The 13,529-nt window shown below is 54.4% G+C and overlaps 4 protein-coding genes across 4 annotated transcripts; 2 read left to right on the forward strand and 2 right to left on the reverse strand.

Annotated features, from left to right (window-relative positions):
• Nucleotides 1–451: 451 nt before the first annotated feature.
• On the forward strand, nt 452–2,406 carry BO70DRAFT_343125 (salicylate hydroxylase). Its single transcript, XM_025541404.1, has 3 exons — nt 452–1,424; nt 1,498–1,704; nt 1,788–2,406. The coding sequence occupies exons 1-3, from the start codon at nt 741–743 to the stop codon at nt 2,211–2,213; spliced, it is 1,317 nt and encodes a 438-aa protein (XP_025396037.1). The 5' UTR covers nt 452–740; the 3' UTR covers nt 2,214–2,406.
• A 1,086-nt stretch (nt 2,407–3,492) lies between these two features.
• On the reverse strand, nt 3,493–6,619 carry BO70DRAFT_432026 (uncharacterized protein; the record flags this gene model as incomplete). The annotated part of the gene is made up of 3 exons (XM_025548284.1): nt 6,056–6,619; nt 3,561–6,009; nt 3,493–3,507 (listed from the first exon to the last, which is right to left on the reverse strand). Exons 1-3 carry the CDS (start codon nt 6,484–6,486, stop codon nt 3,493–3,495), a joined length of 2,895 nt encoding a protein of 964 aa, XP_025396038.1. The 5' UTR covers nt 6,487–6,619.
• Nucleotides 6,620–7,560: 941 nt separating this feature from the next.
• BO70DRAFT_343132 (sugar porter family MFS transporter) lies at nt 7,561–9,984 on the reverse strand. The gene is made up of 5 exons (XM_025541405.1): nt 9,191–9,984; nt 8,655–9,134; nt 8,270–8,608; nt 8,133–8,209; nt 7,561–8,067 (listed from the first exon to the last, which is right to left on the reverse strand). Exons 1-5 carry the CDS (start codon nt 9,699–9,701, stop codon nt 7,825–7,827), a joined length of 1,650 nt encoding a protein of 549 aa, XP_025396039.1. The 5' UTR covers nt 9,702–9,984; the 3' UTR covers nt 7,561–7,824.
• A 777-nt stretch (nt 9,985–10,761) lies between these two features.
• On the forward strand, nt 10,762–12,465 carry BO70DRAFT_399555 (V-type ATPase assembly factor PKR1; the record flags this gene model as incomplete). The annotated part of the gene is made up of 2 exons (XM_025546866.1): nt 10,762–10,980; nt 11,803–12,465. The coding sequence occupies 2 exons, from the start codon at nt 10,762–10,764 to the stop codon at nt 12,463–12,465; spliced, it is 882 nt and encodes a 293-aa protein (XP_025396040.1).
• Nucleotides 12,466–13,529: the final 1,064 nt, after the last annotated feature.

Here is a 13,529-nt window from a genome sequence, read left to right on the forward strand (position 1 = left end):
CCCTTCCAGAAAGATTCTGGCTTCTGACATCCGCCGGACTGCCCTCAAACCCTACTATCCGACCGACCACCGCAGACCTGCAGTGGTGCATGTCGGATCCGCCCACCTCTCATCCCTGCATCCGACAGACACACGGAGTCGAATGTCAACCATGCAGCGAGACCCTGTGTGTGCGACGCGAAGGATGTCAAGCCTAAGCCTTCGCATCCGAAGCTGTCAACTCACGGATCATAGATGCCCCTGATGATAATGTCTGACAACAATGACGACCCTCCACCGGAGCTCCACACTAGCCCCGATCACAGCGAGCTTGTTTTCGGACTCGTAGAGAACCATGCCGCTCCAGGGCTATCTATATTGGTCTGCGATGTTGTGGTGTGATCATCGGCTACTTCTCCAGCAGTGCCGCACTGCCGTGTCCGATGCCCCCACGGGGGATCACCAGCGGCATCCGATGGGGCTCGACGCCCTAACCATTGGAACCGACGCTGCTGGCCTCCATCCGACTCCACGCCACGCCTACAATGACATCGTCGAGGTCCGTCTGTACCTCTTGTAGATAAAGCGTCCTGGCCGCGCGACTTGACTGTCCTAACTATCCCAACACCATCATATCATCACATCTCCTCCAGCAATTCAATTCAATTCAAGCGTCTCGCTTCAGCCTTCAGCCTCGCGCCCTTTGCACGATACACAATACATCAATCACCTCACACCAAATCCCTCAACTCAACCACCCGATGGCTCCGAGCAAGAACTTCCACGTCGCCATTGTCGGCGGTGGCATCGCCGGAGTGACTCTCGCGATCGCCCTGCACCACCGCAACATCTCCGTGAGCATCTACGAGCAAGCGCACGAGTTCGCGGAAGTCGGGGCGGGCGTGTCCTTCAGCCCCAACGCCGTGCAGGCCATGAACTACTGCCACTCGGGGATTTATGAAGCGTTCGAGAAAGTGTGCACGCGCAACCTGTGGCCCACGAAGCAAAAGGTCTGGTTCGATTACCTGGACGGCTTCAACAGCAAGGGCGCGAACACCACCGGGAACAGCGGGCGGCAAGACATCGAATTCACCATCTCCAACAGCCTGGGCCAAAACGGCGTGCACCGCGCGCACTTCCTCAACGAACTGATCAAGCTGGTGCCCAAGGAGATCTCGCACTTCAACAAGCACCTCGACGACATCCACGAGCGGTTGAGCGACGGCAAGCTGGTCCTGAAGTTCGCTGACGGCTCCGACGCCGAGGCCGACCTCGTCATCGGCTGCGATGGTATCAAGTCGCGCGTCCGCCAGATTATCGTCGGCGCGGACCATCCCTCGGCCAATCCCTCCTACACTCACAAGTACGCCTACCGCGGTCTGGTGCCGATGGATAAGGCAGTTGAGGCGATCGGCGAGGAGCTGGCCTCCAACGCCTGCATGCATGTAAGACAGTCCCCCTGCCCCCTGCCCCCTCTTCTGCTGTGTGAATTCAATTTCACCAACAATGCTCTCCTAGATGGGACCGGGCGGCCACATCCTCACGTTTCCCGTCAACGCGGGCAAAACGCTCAACATCGTGGCCTTCCACACCTCGCCGGACGAGTGGGCGGAATACCCGCGTCTGACCCGCCAGGGGACTCGAGACGAGGTGCTGCGCGACTTCGAAGGCTATGGGCCTAACGTGATCAGTCTGTTGCAGTTGACCAACCCGGAACTCAGCGTGGTATGTAGTTATCCATCTTCCCTCTTCGTCTTCATCTCCACAGAACCAAACCCTCAATTCTAACTCCATCAAAAAAAAAACAGTGGGCCATCTTCGACCTTGGCGAAAACCCCGTCCCAACCTTCTACAAAGGCCGGGTGGGAATCACCGGCGACGCGGCGCACGCGACTTCCCCGCACCACGGCGCGGGCGCCGGCTTCTGCATCGAGGACACGGCCGTGCTGACGGCCCTGCTGACGGACGAGCGCGTGCACACGCACCGCGATCTCAAGGCCGTGTTGGCGGCCTTTGACGAGAACCGCCGCGAGCGCTCCCAGTGGCTGGTGCAGAGCAGTCGGTTCATCGGCGATTGCTATGAGTGGCGAGCCGATGGCGTGGGGAGCGACTTCCAGAAGATCGAGGAGCAGATTAATCGACGGAATGGGGTCATCGCGAATGTGGATATCGGGAAGATGTGTGACGAGGCGAGGGGGTCGTTGGAGAAGAGGTTGAATGGAGCGTTGCTTTAGGTTGGATTTAGATTTGATGGAAGGGGTGGGAATGATAGAACTTTAGACTATTTTTGTGCTTGTGAGGGTCTTGAGCGGGATAACTAGCATGTTGGTCTTTCATTGGTTTATATTATGATTGATAGATTTGGTTTATTGTTCTTTCTTTTTTTTTTTTTCTTTTCGAGGTATATATCTATGATTGATAATCGACCCCCCACTCAGTAGTTAGTAGATTGTCCACATAATGAAAAAAGTACGGATAAGTAAACCACCACCGTGACAGTTTCTCCCACCGCAAACCCGCAAACAGTACTCCTCCTCCTCCTCCTCCTCCTACTCCTACAAACCATCACCCCTCCAATCCCTCCCCACCAATGACAGTACCGACAAGTCCATAATCCCCCGCACAACCACCACCACCCACGGCAACCCCCCCAAATCCCTCCAATCAGCGATCCGCAACTCCAGCCACCGGGGGGCGGCGGCGCATATTTGCTTTGTTTGACACATTTGACATGTTTGCTTCTTCGGGTCCCCCGCCGCCCAACGCCTTCGCCTTCGGATGCCGATCGCTCGCCCGCTTCCGATTCCGCTCGCCCGTTCGAGCGCGGGGCGTTCCGATGGGATGGGTTACTTACTACTCCGTACTCCGTACTACGAGTATTACTAGTTAGTATATACGGGGTAGATAGCGACGGTATGGTAGATGCGGATGAGAGGATAGGCAGGGGGTGGTACTTTCATTAGTTATGTATTCTGTCCATTAGTTGTTTCTACCAATTTCGATGAACCGGTTCTTTGGGGATGGATTCATTTGGTTTGTCTGAGGGAGGTTACAACTGTGGCTTATTATGGTCTATGGTTTATACGCTATGACTACTGGTACTTACTCCATGTCCATGGAGAAAAGAGGTTCGGAAGGAAGTTGCATTTCAGAGTAAAAGTATAGCCATTGCATTATAGTCCTAAGTTGGTAGGTATTGTCAGAGATAAACTTACATATTCACATTTTTGGATGAGAGCGAAGCCACCCCGTAGTTTGTTCATTGATCTGTATTGCTTACTACCTACCTGTCTAGTGCATTTTGTACTACTTCCATGTATAGTATGCTTTTAGACATCTTACCAATCTGTCATCTCGTCTCATTCAAGGCAAGGCAGGGCAAGGCAGGGCAAGGCAAGACAGCATGCTTGCCTCAGGCTCTTCAACTCAGGACACAACATAAGGGTCAGCAACATTGCGACGCGCAAAACACTCCAGTAAGACCAGATATCTACTCTAGGTACGTACTGTACTCTACTCCCGTACACCCTATAAAAGAACCCCTTCCCGTCCCCATCACCATCTCCCTCCCTCTCCCTCACCACTGCCCCCCTCTCAACCAACAACTCCCTCAAAGCCCCCCACTTCTGCCCCCCAAACTTCCGATACAAACTAGTAATGACCTCCAAAGCAGTCGCTTCGGGATCAAACTGACTCTTCACCAACACGGCATTGGGATCCGCCCCAGCCTGCAGAAACAATTCCACGATGCGCGCCATCCGCGCCGTGCCGTCTGCATCGGTATCGTAGTATCTGATCCAGCGTCTTCGCTCGGCTTCACGCAGGTTCTCGAGGACAAGGAGCCATGGCGTGTACGTCCTTTTGTCGAGATCGGTGTAGACCTGGTTTGGGTCGAAGGAGTGGGGGTGGGCGAGGAGGGAGGCGATGAGGAGGGGGTCGCAGAGGGGGTAGACGGTTTTGCGACGGTGGGAGAGGAAGGTTAGGGGGTGGGTTAGGAGGGGAATTGGGGCTGGTTGGTTTTCGGTTGATGGTGTCGGGGCTGGGGTGAGGGTGTCGTGGTCTTGGAGTTTATGGTGAACAAGCGTGCGGAGACCGAATTTGGCAGCGAGAGAGAGGAAGGGTCGCTCAAAGACGGCCTTTTTGCGCTTCTCGTAATTGGAGAACAGGCTGCGGGCCCAGTGGTCTGTTTCCGGGTCGTCTCGGAAGGACCAGTGCTGGGTGAGGGCTTGGTCGAGGGCGGGGATGAAGAGGAGTTGGGCGCGGGGGTCCGGGGAGAGGCGGGCGTGGGTGAATGCCAGCGGGATCAGGGGCCACCATTCGTCTGTTTGGCGGTGGGGGTGAAAGGGGTCGAGGGGGTGTTTGAGCTGGAGGATGTGGGAGATCAGAAGGGAGAGGTGCGCGTCGAAGGGAGTGCCGATGGTGAGTGAGAGGATGCGAGACCAGATGGGACGGAGGGAGAGGTAGTCTTTCACTGTTCGGTGGATGTAGGAGACTTTGCTCTGGGCGAGTTGCTGGGATGGGGTTTCTGAGGATTTGGTGCGAATGGTAGTCTGGCTTGGGGGGTTGGTGATGATCAGGCCGGCGCAGTCGGCGGAGAAGTGGGTTTTGGTTGTTGAGCAGAGTTGGGCGATGGTGTTGTCATTTGCTTGTTTGACGTCCTCGGGGATGGTGATGTTTGCCTCGTCTAGCTGGTCTGCGAGGGCGAGTTCCCACAGGCGCATGGTGACGGACTCGTCTTGCCCGGTGGCGTGGCATGCCTCCTCTCGAGCTTGCAGGAGCTGGAAGAGTCGGGAAATCAGGAAGGTCTGGTCTTTTGTCGATTGCTCGAAGATGAAATATGTGAAGAGGTCGTCGATGTCGGCTGGATGCTGCAGCAGGTATTCCTGCATCTGGGAAATGCTCTGATAGCCCCGACGGCGAAGTAGCGACTGCACTACCAGGGTCACCCACAGGAATACTCCATCCGCCCTTTCCACAACTTCTTCAATGAGACTTGATGCTCCAGTTGGGTCACCGGCAAAGAGGGTCTGGATCGATGCATTGCCATGAAGGTGATCCTCGGCATAGCGAAGCATATCCTGCCGAGTCAAGTCGTGGAGCTCAAGACCAGGGTTGTTTCCAAACGCCGCGCGGAAGACCGGGAGTGGTCGACTGGACAAGCAGAATTTCACATGGGGGAACGACGAAGCCATGGCTTCTAAGAATGACACTATTCCCGTGTGATCTCCTGCAAACTCATCCAGTCCATCAATGAAAAGACAAACCTTCGCTTGACCTACAGTGTGTCGCATGAAATGGCGCAGGGCGTCCTTGAGCTCTGCAAGGCCCCATGAAACGGACGCTCTAATGCGCTCGCGGGTGCTAAGAGACAGATAGTGCTTCCACTTGGCTGGGAAAACAATAGGAACGAGATACTTCTCTTGGTCGAGCAATTGAAACAGAAGATGTCGCATGAGGCCTGTCTGGGATCGTTGCTCCAGGGTACCGCTGATCCAGAAATAAAAGCCGGCGGTGATGAGCGGTTCGTCGCCGGCCCAAGATTGAAGCAGATCGGTGGTTTTGGAATGGTGCCTCAGAAAGTGCACCAGCGTCGACTTGCCTGATCCTGGCTTGCCGCTGATCCAGTATATGCCACTATCGTGGACATTCGACAGCCACCGCGTGAGCGACTCCTCCACCCCCGATTTCCCGTGTTCAGCGGTATTCTCAGCTGAGAATATCCAGTCAAACGTCCCGCCATGGGCGACAGTGACACTGTCCTCTCTATCAGTCATTGACGAGAATTTGAGACTCTCCAGCAAGAAATCTCGAATGATCATCTCTTGGTCCGTGAATTCCGTGTCCTTGGTGTATGATCTGGCTGTTTTGCCGGCAGGCCCCTGATCAAAAAGCGACACCACATTATATCCCTTGGGAGTTCTCTTTGGAGCTGCAGCTGGCTTAGCCTCTCGCTCCCGTTCATCCCGCTCATCCCCGACGTCGAGTGAGTCCAGTGATTCACGGGTATGGACCATTTTACCGGCCTGGAAGCTGTTACCTGTTACTATCTTCTCGTAGGTCATATTATAGAACGTACCTCGATAGCGACTGAGCACCCATCTCAAGTCCCGACATGAGAGTACCTAACCGCTCCTCCAACGCCTCGACATCTTCCCGCGGCCAGAAGCGCTTAAAAGTGCCCACATCATCCGGATACCCAGACCCGAAAGTTTGTATCATATTCACCCGTGAGAGGATAGTGCGAGTGATAATTCTACAGGACGTGCGAATATCCTCCAGAGCCTGCTCATGTTCGACCAACGGCCCTACCTCTCGCCCCGGAAACGGTACCGATAGCTGGCTGTTTAGGACCTCAAACCGAACAACCACACTCCTTGCATCCCAGTCAAATGAGGCCTGCTCATCGTCAAGTCCATGTATCTCGTACAGTTTTCCGACAAGCTGGAGAGCCGATTGCAGGAAATATGCCACCTGGTCCGGGGCGGGACTGGTACGGTGGCCTGTCATCGGTGGTATGGCTCGACTGTCGCAGTCGCAGACCGGGTGTCCGTTCCGGAGTGAGATAGACAGGATAATCCGAATCAACAGGCAAAGCCGAGATAGGAATGCTTTTGCTGAATGGGTTTGCAAAGAAGGGAAATCTGGGGTCAGGGTCAGTGAGTCAGCGAGGTTGCTTATCAGGACAGGACTCGTCCAGACTAAATTTAGCGTCAGGCTTGTCTGGACGCTCACGTGGGGTAAGCGACAGAGATAATGTCACGTAGCACAGGTACCAGGGTAGTGGCATGATGCTTGGGGTGCTGGCGGTCAATTGCAAAAATCAATACTTTGGGTGTTTTCAAAGTTTGGACTCTTATGGTGAGTGATATGGCTGCCACTGAACAGAACTTGAACCCAGCCTGGCTGCAGCAATGAGCAAATTATAAGCCGATATAGTAAGCATAAAAGCGCAATCAAGGCCAATGATCCTAGGTTACTCACTAATATAGCATCCCAGCAGCAATTGTGGTGCAATTGCAATGCCATAGTCACGTCACTACTTGATATCCTGGTAAGCCTGCCGGACCAGCTTTGAGCAATGCCTTTATTGGAATGACGGATGGCCTCTTATCTCAATGCCATCCACCGTGTGGTATAACTTTTCTCTGAGATACAGGCCTCCAGATCGAGCTTTCCGGCCGTCGCACATTCACATTGTGTTGTCCTTTTCGCCATAGGACATAGGTTCAATCTCAACATCTCGACTGACTAGAGCATAGAAACGGTCGAAGAGGAACAGAATCCTGCTGTGCAATGTAGACCAACTTTGGGCTCTATGATCAATTGGTAGACGATCAAGAATTAAGATGAAGACTCTGTGGGCTTGCAATTGGCTTTTTGAAACAGGGAGGAGGTGAAGTGGAAGAGCGGACTGACGCAGAGTGACAGGAGTAGTACTACCAAGTGAAGGGAAACATCCAGTGTTGATGACATAATATTACCAGCAATGTGTATTCCATCAGGACGTCTTTTTTTTCAGGCTGATGGTGTCCTTGACGGTTGTTATCATAGTCAAGACCCTTTACCTTCATTCATCCCCCCCTCAAAAGTAAAGGCATTGAACTTGTACGTTGAATGACAACATTCCTTCCCTATACCAGCATCATGATATTCAACCCCACCCTACCACCTACATACATCCAGCTCCGCAAATAAATAATAGTGTAATTCATAATTCATAAACCCTAGCCCAGTCCAGCCCAGTCCAGCTACCATGATATACACAAGAAGCGAACGCTCATCCACTAGTGGATTTGCTCTCAGAAGCAAGAGAAGCAGAAGAAACACAAGGGGAAGAGTAGAATGCTAAGCTCCCATATCGAACCCCCTCTCCTCCTCCCTCACCAAATCCGCCTCAATGGCGCATCTCCGCGCCTTCTCCGCCTCGCTGGAGTTGTCCTTGAACACCTCGTCCATCTGTTCTAACGTGCGGCCCTTGGTCTCGGGCACGAACATGAACGTCCAGACAAATGCGAGCAGACAAAAGACGGCGAAGAAGACGTAGGCTCCATAGCCGGTGTCTTCGACGAGGGGGGGTGTGATTAGGCCCTGGCTGGATTGTTAGCATTGTGGTTTGGGGGGAGTGTATGGGTGAGTATGTGCGCAGGACTCACGATGATGAAGTTGTTTAGCCAGTTGGAGCAGGTGGATAGTGCCACGCCCTTTGCGCGGAGGGATGATGGGAAGACCTCTGTCGTCGCATCAGTTACATTGGGCTCGTGAGTTGTAATGTTTGTTGGGTTGATCTCACCAGCTGGTAACGCCCACCCGACCGGCCCCCAGGATCCTCCGAACGCGATCATGTAGACAACCAGAAAAGCCACGCTGACCCAGCCCTGTACTCGATGGACGGGCCAGTCGTTGGAGTAGACACCGACCAAAGATGCGATGATGATGTGGCTTACCGCCATGAAGGCGGTGCCCCAGAGGAGTAGCGTCCGTCGACCTAGCTTGTCCATCGTCCAGATGCTGGTTGTTACTCCCACTAGCTGCGATACGTTGATGATTCCCGCCATTAACAGTTGCATGTCGTAGTCTAAACCCATGGTTTCGAAAAGAGTGGGTGCGTAGTAGATGAGGGCGTTTACACCTTCTAGAGTTAGCCTAATCTTCAAACTGGGTCGCGATACACTCACCTACGAACTGCTGGAAGAACATCAGCATGATTCCGATATGCGTTCGTCGCCAGCAACCCTTCCTGAAACAGTCGACCCAGCTGGCCAAATCGAGCAGCACTGCATTCTTGAGCCCGGGGCCTTGCACTTTAGGGTGCTTCTCGGCGTTGAGTTCCTGGTGGAAGCGCACTTCGGCCTTGATGTCTAGAAGTTCTTGTCTGACACGCTTATCGGATGTAGGTAACCTACGAAGTTTCGAGAGACTCTGCAGGGCCTCCGCGATCCTTCCTTTCGAAACAAGCCACCTGGGAGAGAAAGGCAGGATGATCACTCCCGCAGCCAGGATAAAGCCCGGGATCAGCTGCAGCAGGAAGGGAAGACGCCATGCCCATTCGCCGGACATATACCTAGTGCCGTATGTGATCCAGTATGCAATGACGATTCCGAGGACGATAAAGAACTCTTCCATGACCAAAAGCGTGCCTCGACATTCGGGTGGGCCTTGAAAATCTGGCGTTAACGGACATAATACGTTACCACTTGGGATTAATACTCACTGATTTCTGAGATATACAGCGGAGCCACCATAGACAGCATACCAATCCCCACACCACCAATCAGCCGCGCTACAACGAGCATCGGATAATCCACCGCAGCCGTCTGCAACACCGACCCAACCGTGAAGATGCAAACCGCCACAAGGATGGAGTATCGGCGGGAGATTTTGTCTGCAATCCATCCCTGATTCATCGCGCCGATAAACGCCCCCAATTCAATCATTGCCGTCATCAACCCTTTCCAGAAGCCCGAGGACACCTGGGGAAAGCGTGCAAGAAATTGGTCCATCACCAGGATGACGGATACCACGCCCTGGTCGTACCCAAATGTGAGACCTCCCAGCGTCGAGCACGCAGCGCACAAAAGCACAAAGGGATTGGCCATCAGACCCCGGATACCTGGGGGTCCGTAGGGCTCCCTCTCGCTCATGCTTTCCTCCGCATGATGAGTGAACCCTTGGCTGGAGGAACGGCCGTCCGAAGTCTGGTCCTTCGCGGACTTCTTGTCCATGCCTGATGGAAGAGGGAAGGAGATGAAGAAAAAGTAAGAGTAGAATGGAAAAGGCGTCGAGGATACGTACGGCCCGGATGGGTCGCGACGGCAATGCCTATTGTTCAGTGCACGTGCGCTGTCAACGAGCAAACAGAGAGCAGGCCTGCGTTGCACCGCAACTTATATAGATGTATCAATTGAGTGCACGCAGCCCAGGCAGCCAACCAGGGGGGGGGCAGATACCCAAGAAAGCGCAAAGACCGACGGGAGACATGATTCGCAGCCGCGAGATGGCACTAGGTTACTTCCATACCCGTGAGGCAGATAGAAGAGGAGAGAAACGGCCCTAGGGTGTGATCTGCACGTAGCTGTCGAATCGCAAGGGCTGGAACGGAGTGGGCCGGCCGGGGTAGGACTTGGGGGCAGACTGTGGCCCCGTTAGTGGATGGGGAAGGCCGGGGTTGAATCCACCAGAAAGGGCGGGTACGAGATGGAACTCGACCGAAGCCGGTTTCTATGTCCTCACGGGTTTTGGCAATATCATCCCATCATATAGTATATACCCTATAAGAAGCCCCGAACAATGTGCGAGTGGAGAGAGATGTTTGGAGTTCGACTTCTCCGCTATTCGTCGAGAGACAGCCCGTCCCGTGACGTCCCCCGACACGTGCCGACATCACCACGTCCATATCCGGCCAGATGAGCAGCACAGAGACGATAGCCTGGGCCGGCTTAGCGTCGGAGCAAAAGCGTCTTCACTGGGGCTGCTAACCTGCGACTCCGGCTCGCTCCTCACTCGCATGGCCATGGGCCTACTGCTGGCCGCAGGGCGAATACGACGCGTCGTCCCAGTCCGTCATGATCCAGGCTGCATATGTCATCGTCCTCGACCAGACCAGGTCTAACAATCTTCATGGATGATGCTTCTGCCCGGCCAATCACGACTGGCCGCGGGGTGTCCGAAAGCAGCTGCAGATGATCGTGCAGCGCGATCCTGGGTGCGGCAACGGAAGCAGAGGACATCCAGCTAAGTCAAAAGCCGACCAGCGTGGGGAGATGTATTAGCCAAAGTTGATCCATGGAGGATTTCAAGGATCCATGGGAGAGACCTGGGGGAAGTCTGACGAGCCGGGATTTCCCGTCTGGGTTGCCGGAAGAGGACAAAGCCAAGGTGGTTTGGGTTGAGGTTGGGCCAGATGGAGCTAGAGGCGGGATAGATGCGGTGGATGAGGAGGAAGAGGAAGAGGAGGAAGAAGATGGCGAGCATCAGCAGTGGCAGTCACTGGGTCGCGGCGAGGTCAGGCACCGCTCGCTGAAACGTCGCCAGTGGATGCCTGAATCGACCCCGTGATGATCGCGGCGGTCCACACCCACAGACATCAGGGGACATCCCCTTTCCCTTTCCTGGGGGGTTTACGTACAGTCCTACGGAGATAGGTGTTTATAGGGTGTTGTTAGACCAATAGAAAAGTCCGGATACTCCAGATCATGTAATTAGTACCAATCTAGCAGCATTTCTACAGGCTGGGGTCATAAACCATCTGAAATTCTCCATACTCAATGAGGAATAAGGGGTGTGGGCCGAAAGCCCCCCCGTGATGATAAGCAAATCTGCCCCTCTCCGTCGGTCAGTCAGAGTGACTTGGTCGGGCGCGCGCCGTGACGTGACACTCGCCAGGCACGCTCCGAAGGGGTCTCTTCATTCTTCCTTTTCTCCCTCACTCTCGCCATCCCACCTTGTCATTCCATATCTTCGCCGTTCTCTGTTTACCCACATTATTCTGCTGTAAGTCCACAAGCCCCCCCGTCTCCATTTATCCCTCCCCACGGGGATTTAAACTTCTCCCCTAGTCCTGGCAAATCGGCCCAGGATCCATCCATCCTCCTCCTCCTTCCCCACCCAGCTCTGTTCAAACGCCGACCGCTGCTCCGTCAACCACCGCCTCCCCCGTCCTACCTGCTGCTGCACCCATTCATTCCCTCCCCTTCCCTTCCCTTCCCTCCACGGCATTGCCCAGTCTGCTTCCGGTCCGTGTTGTTTCCCTGCCACTCCGATTCCCTGCCAGCCTGCCGCTCGCCTTATCTTCCGATCCTGTCGCTAACCGTTGCAGTGAAGCAGAAATCTCAGCACCACCGCGGACGGATTCCACTTTCCGACCCCAACGTCATTTCCCTTCCCCCCTGTGAACCATCCCAAAGCTTCCCCGCAACTAGCCGCATTCGCGCGTCATCCGAAATCATGGGCTCGTTTATGGAGGATCTCTGGTCCAGCATCTTCACCCCGGGTCCCACCCACACCCTCCTCGTCGCAACCAACGTCACCTTCGCCGCTCTCCAGACCCTCCTGTTCGCCCTCCTCCTGGCCACCTACAGCATCCACTTCGTCGCCTTATCTGCCCTGTCTGGGGCCCTCTGGTGGTCCATCAACTGGTTTGCTCGGGAGCTGAGGCAGGTGCAGGCCGCAGAGGCGGCGGAGGCAGAGAAGAGAGCGCAATTGGAGGAGCCTGAGGAGGAAGAGGAAGACTCTCAGTCTGACAGCAATCGCAAGACGCCGGGCGCACTTGAACATACCGAGAGTGACACGGAGACGGAAGTTCTGGCCGAGCGCAAAGATGTGGCTCCTATCAGTCCCGTGCCTCGGTCTCCAGCTGCTTCGGCAACTCTCCGGCCGCCAGTGGAGCAGAGCCAGGTTCGGAAGCGCCTGAGCGTGAGCGGCGATAGCTCAGGCTACGGGAGTACTGATAGCGAGTGGGAGAAGGTCGATGACGACAAAACGACCTAGACATGCGCATGCACCGTTGGCTCATTATTGTGCGGAATTCTGCGACCTCGGGTCCGTGTGGTTGGCGGTCTGTTGTTTATTGATTGTCTTGCATCGCAGAAGCCGATCCGTCAGCCCACACCATCTACACTCATAGCCCGTGCCATTGTTATAGCGATATTAGATAGGCATTCTGTTTTGTCGTACCGGCAAGATACCCCCCCATAGATGACATATATGCCGAGAATTGAATGCACATGTTACGCGGTAGGGCTTACTCGCAGGGATCATCGTGGGATGTCCAACTCGGGATTCTGTTGATGCTCGAGATAACTTGCATCTCGCGGCAAAGAGATCAGCCCAACTCTGAGCGGAATCTCCCTTAGCCCGGGAGGGGTTGGTTGTATCCCACGTTGGGTTTGCCACTGCAGCTGCACAGATAGCGCGATGCTGCACGATGCTATTCGCCAGGAATATGCAGCTATCGGGGTAAAAAGCACCTTCGTAATTGCTACTATCGACATACTTCGAGTGCACTTTCGTCAGCCTTACGTAGAGCTCGAGCAGAGGTTTAGCGCAGTGAGTTATTTCTGTTCGTGTCCCCAATTGCGGTGTGATTCCCAAAGCAAATGCCGTACTCTAGATAGATACCACAAGCAGTATGGTGGACTTGAATGAGCTTCTATCGTCATACTAAGGCACATATTATCATTATTCTGCCATTCTCTAGATATACTACATACTCTAGCAACTAAGAAATAAGAGAAAAAGCTGCCATCTCCCCATGGTATATGCATTGCTTTGATATTTCCCGATCCGGCCAGCTCGACCCCTTATCGATAAGGCCCCAACCAGCTGAGTCAGCCACATTCCATCATCTCCAAAACACTCCAATTCCAACTCCAGCATCCATCCCATCCCATCCAGCACCTCAAAGCAAACCCCCAACATGGCTCTACATTAGCCCCTCGCCCTGATCCGAGCCACACCACCTAGCTGCCAGCCAGACAATGCAATGCCTCCCTAGCCAACCCACCAGCACAACCCCAACCACACCCAGAACCACAACAATGCCTCCCGCAACA

The sequence above is a fragment of the Aspergillus heteromorphus genome, assembly GCF_003184545.1.
Source record: "Aspergillus heteromorphus CBS 117.55 chromosome Unknown BO70scaffold_29, whole genome shotgun sequence".
NCBI classification, from domain to species: domain Eukaryota; kingdom Fungi; phylum Ascomycota; class Eurotiomycetes; order Eurotiales; family Aspergillaceae; genus Aspergillus; species Aspergillus heteromorphus.

What these genes read in the sequence shown, in the direction of transcription:
- BO70DRAFT_343125 (XM_025541404.1), top strand. Translation starts at nt 741, where the DNA reads ATGGCTCCGAGCAAGAACTTCCACGTCGCCATTGTCGGCGGTGGCATC. An exon ending in CCTCCAACGCCTGCATGCAT is followed by an intron (nt 1,425 to 1,497) that starts GTAAGACAGTCC and finishes ATGCTCTCCTAG; the next exon opens with ATGGGACCGGGCGGCCACAT. An exon ending in CCAACCCGGAACTCAGCGTG is followed by an intron (nt 1,705 to 1,787) that starts GTATGTAGTTAT and finishes AAAAAAAAACAG; the next exon opens with TGGGCCATCTTCGACCTTGG.
- BO70DRAFT_343132 (XM_025541405.1), bottom strand. Translation starts at nt 9,701, where the DNA reads ATGGACAAGAAGTCCGCGAAGGACCAGACTTCGGACGGCCGTTCCTCC. An exon ending in GCTGTATATCTCAGAAATCA is followed by an intron (nt 9,135 to 9,190) that starts GTGAGTATTAAT and finishes CAGATTTTCAAG; the next exon opens with GCCCACCCGAATGTCGAGGC. An exon ending in GGCTAAACAACTTCATCATC is followed by an intron (nt 8,068 to 8,132) that starts GTGAGTCCTGCG and finishes CAATCCAGCCAG; the next exon opens with GGCCTAATCACACCCCCCCT.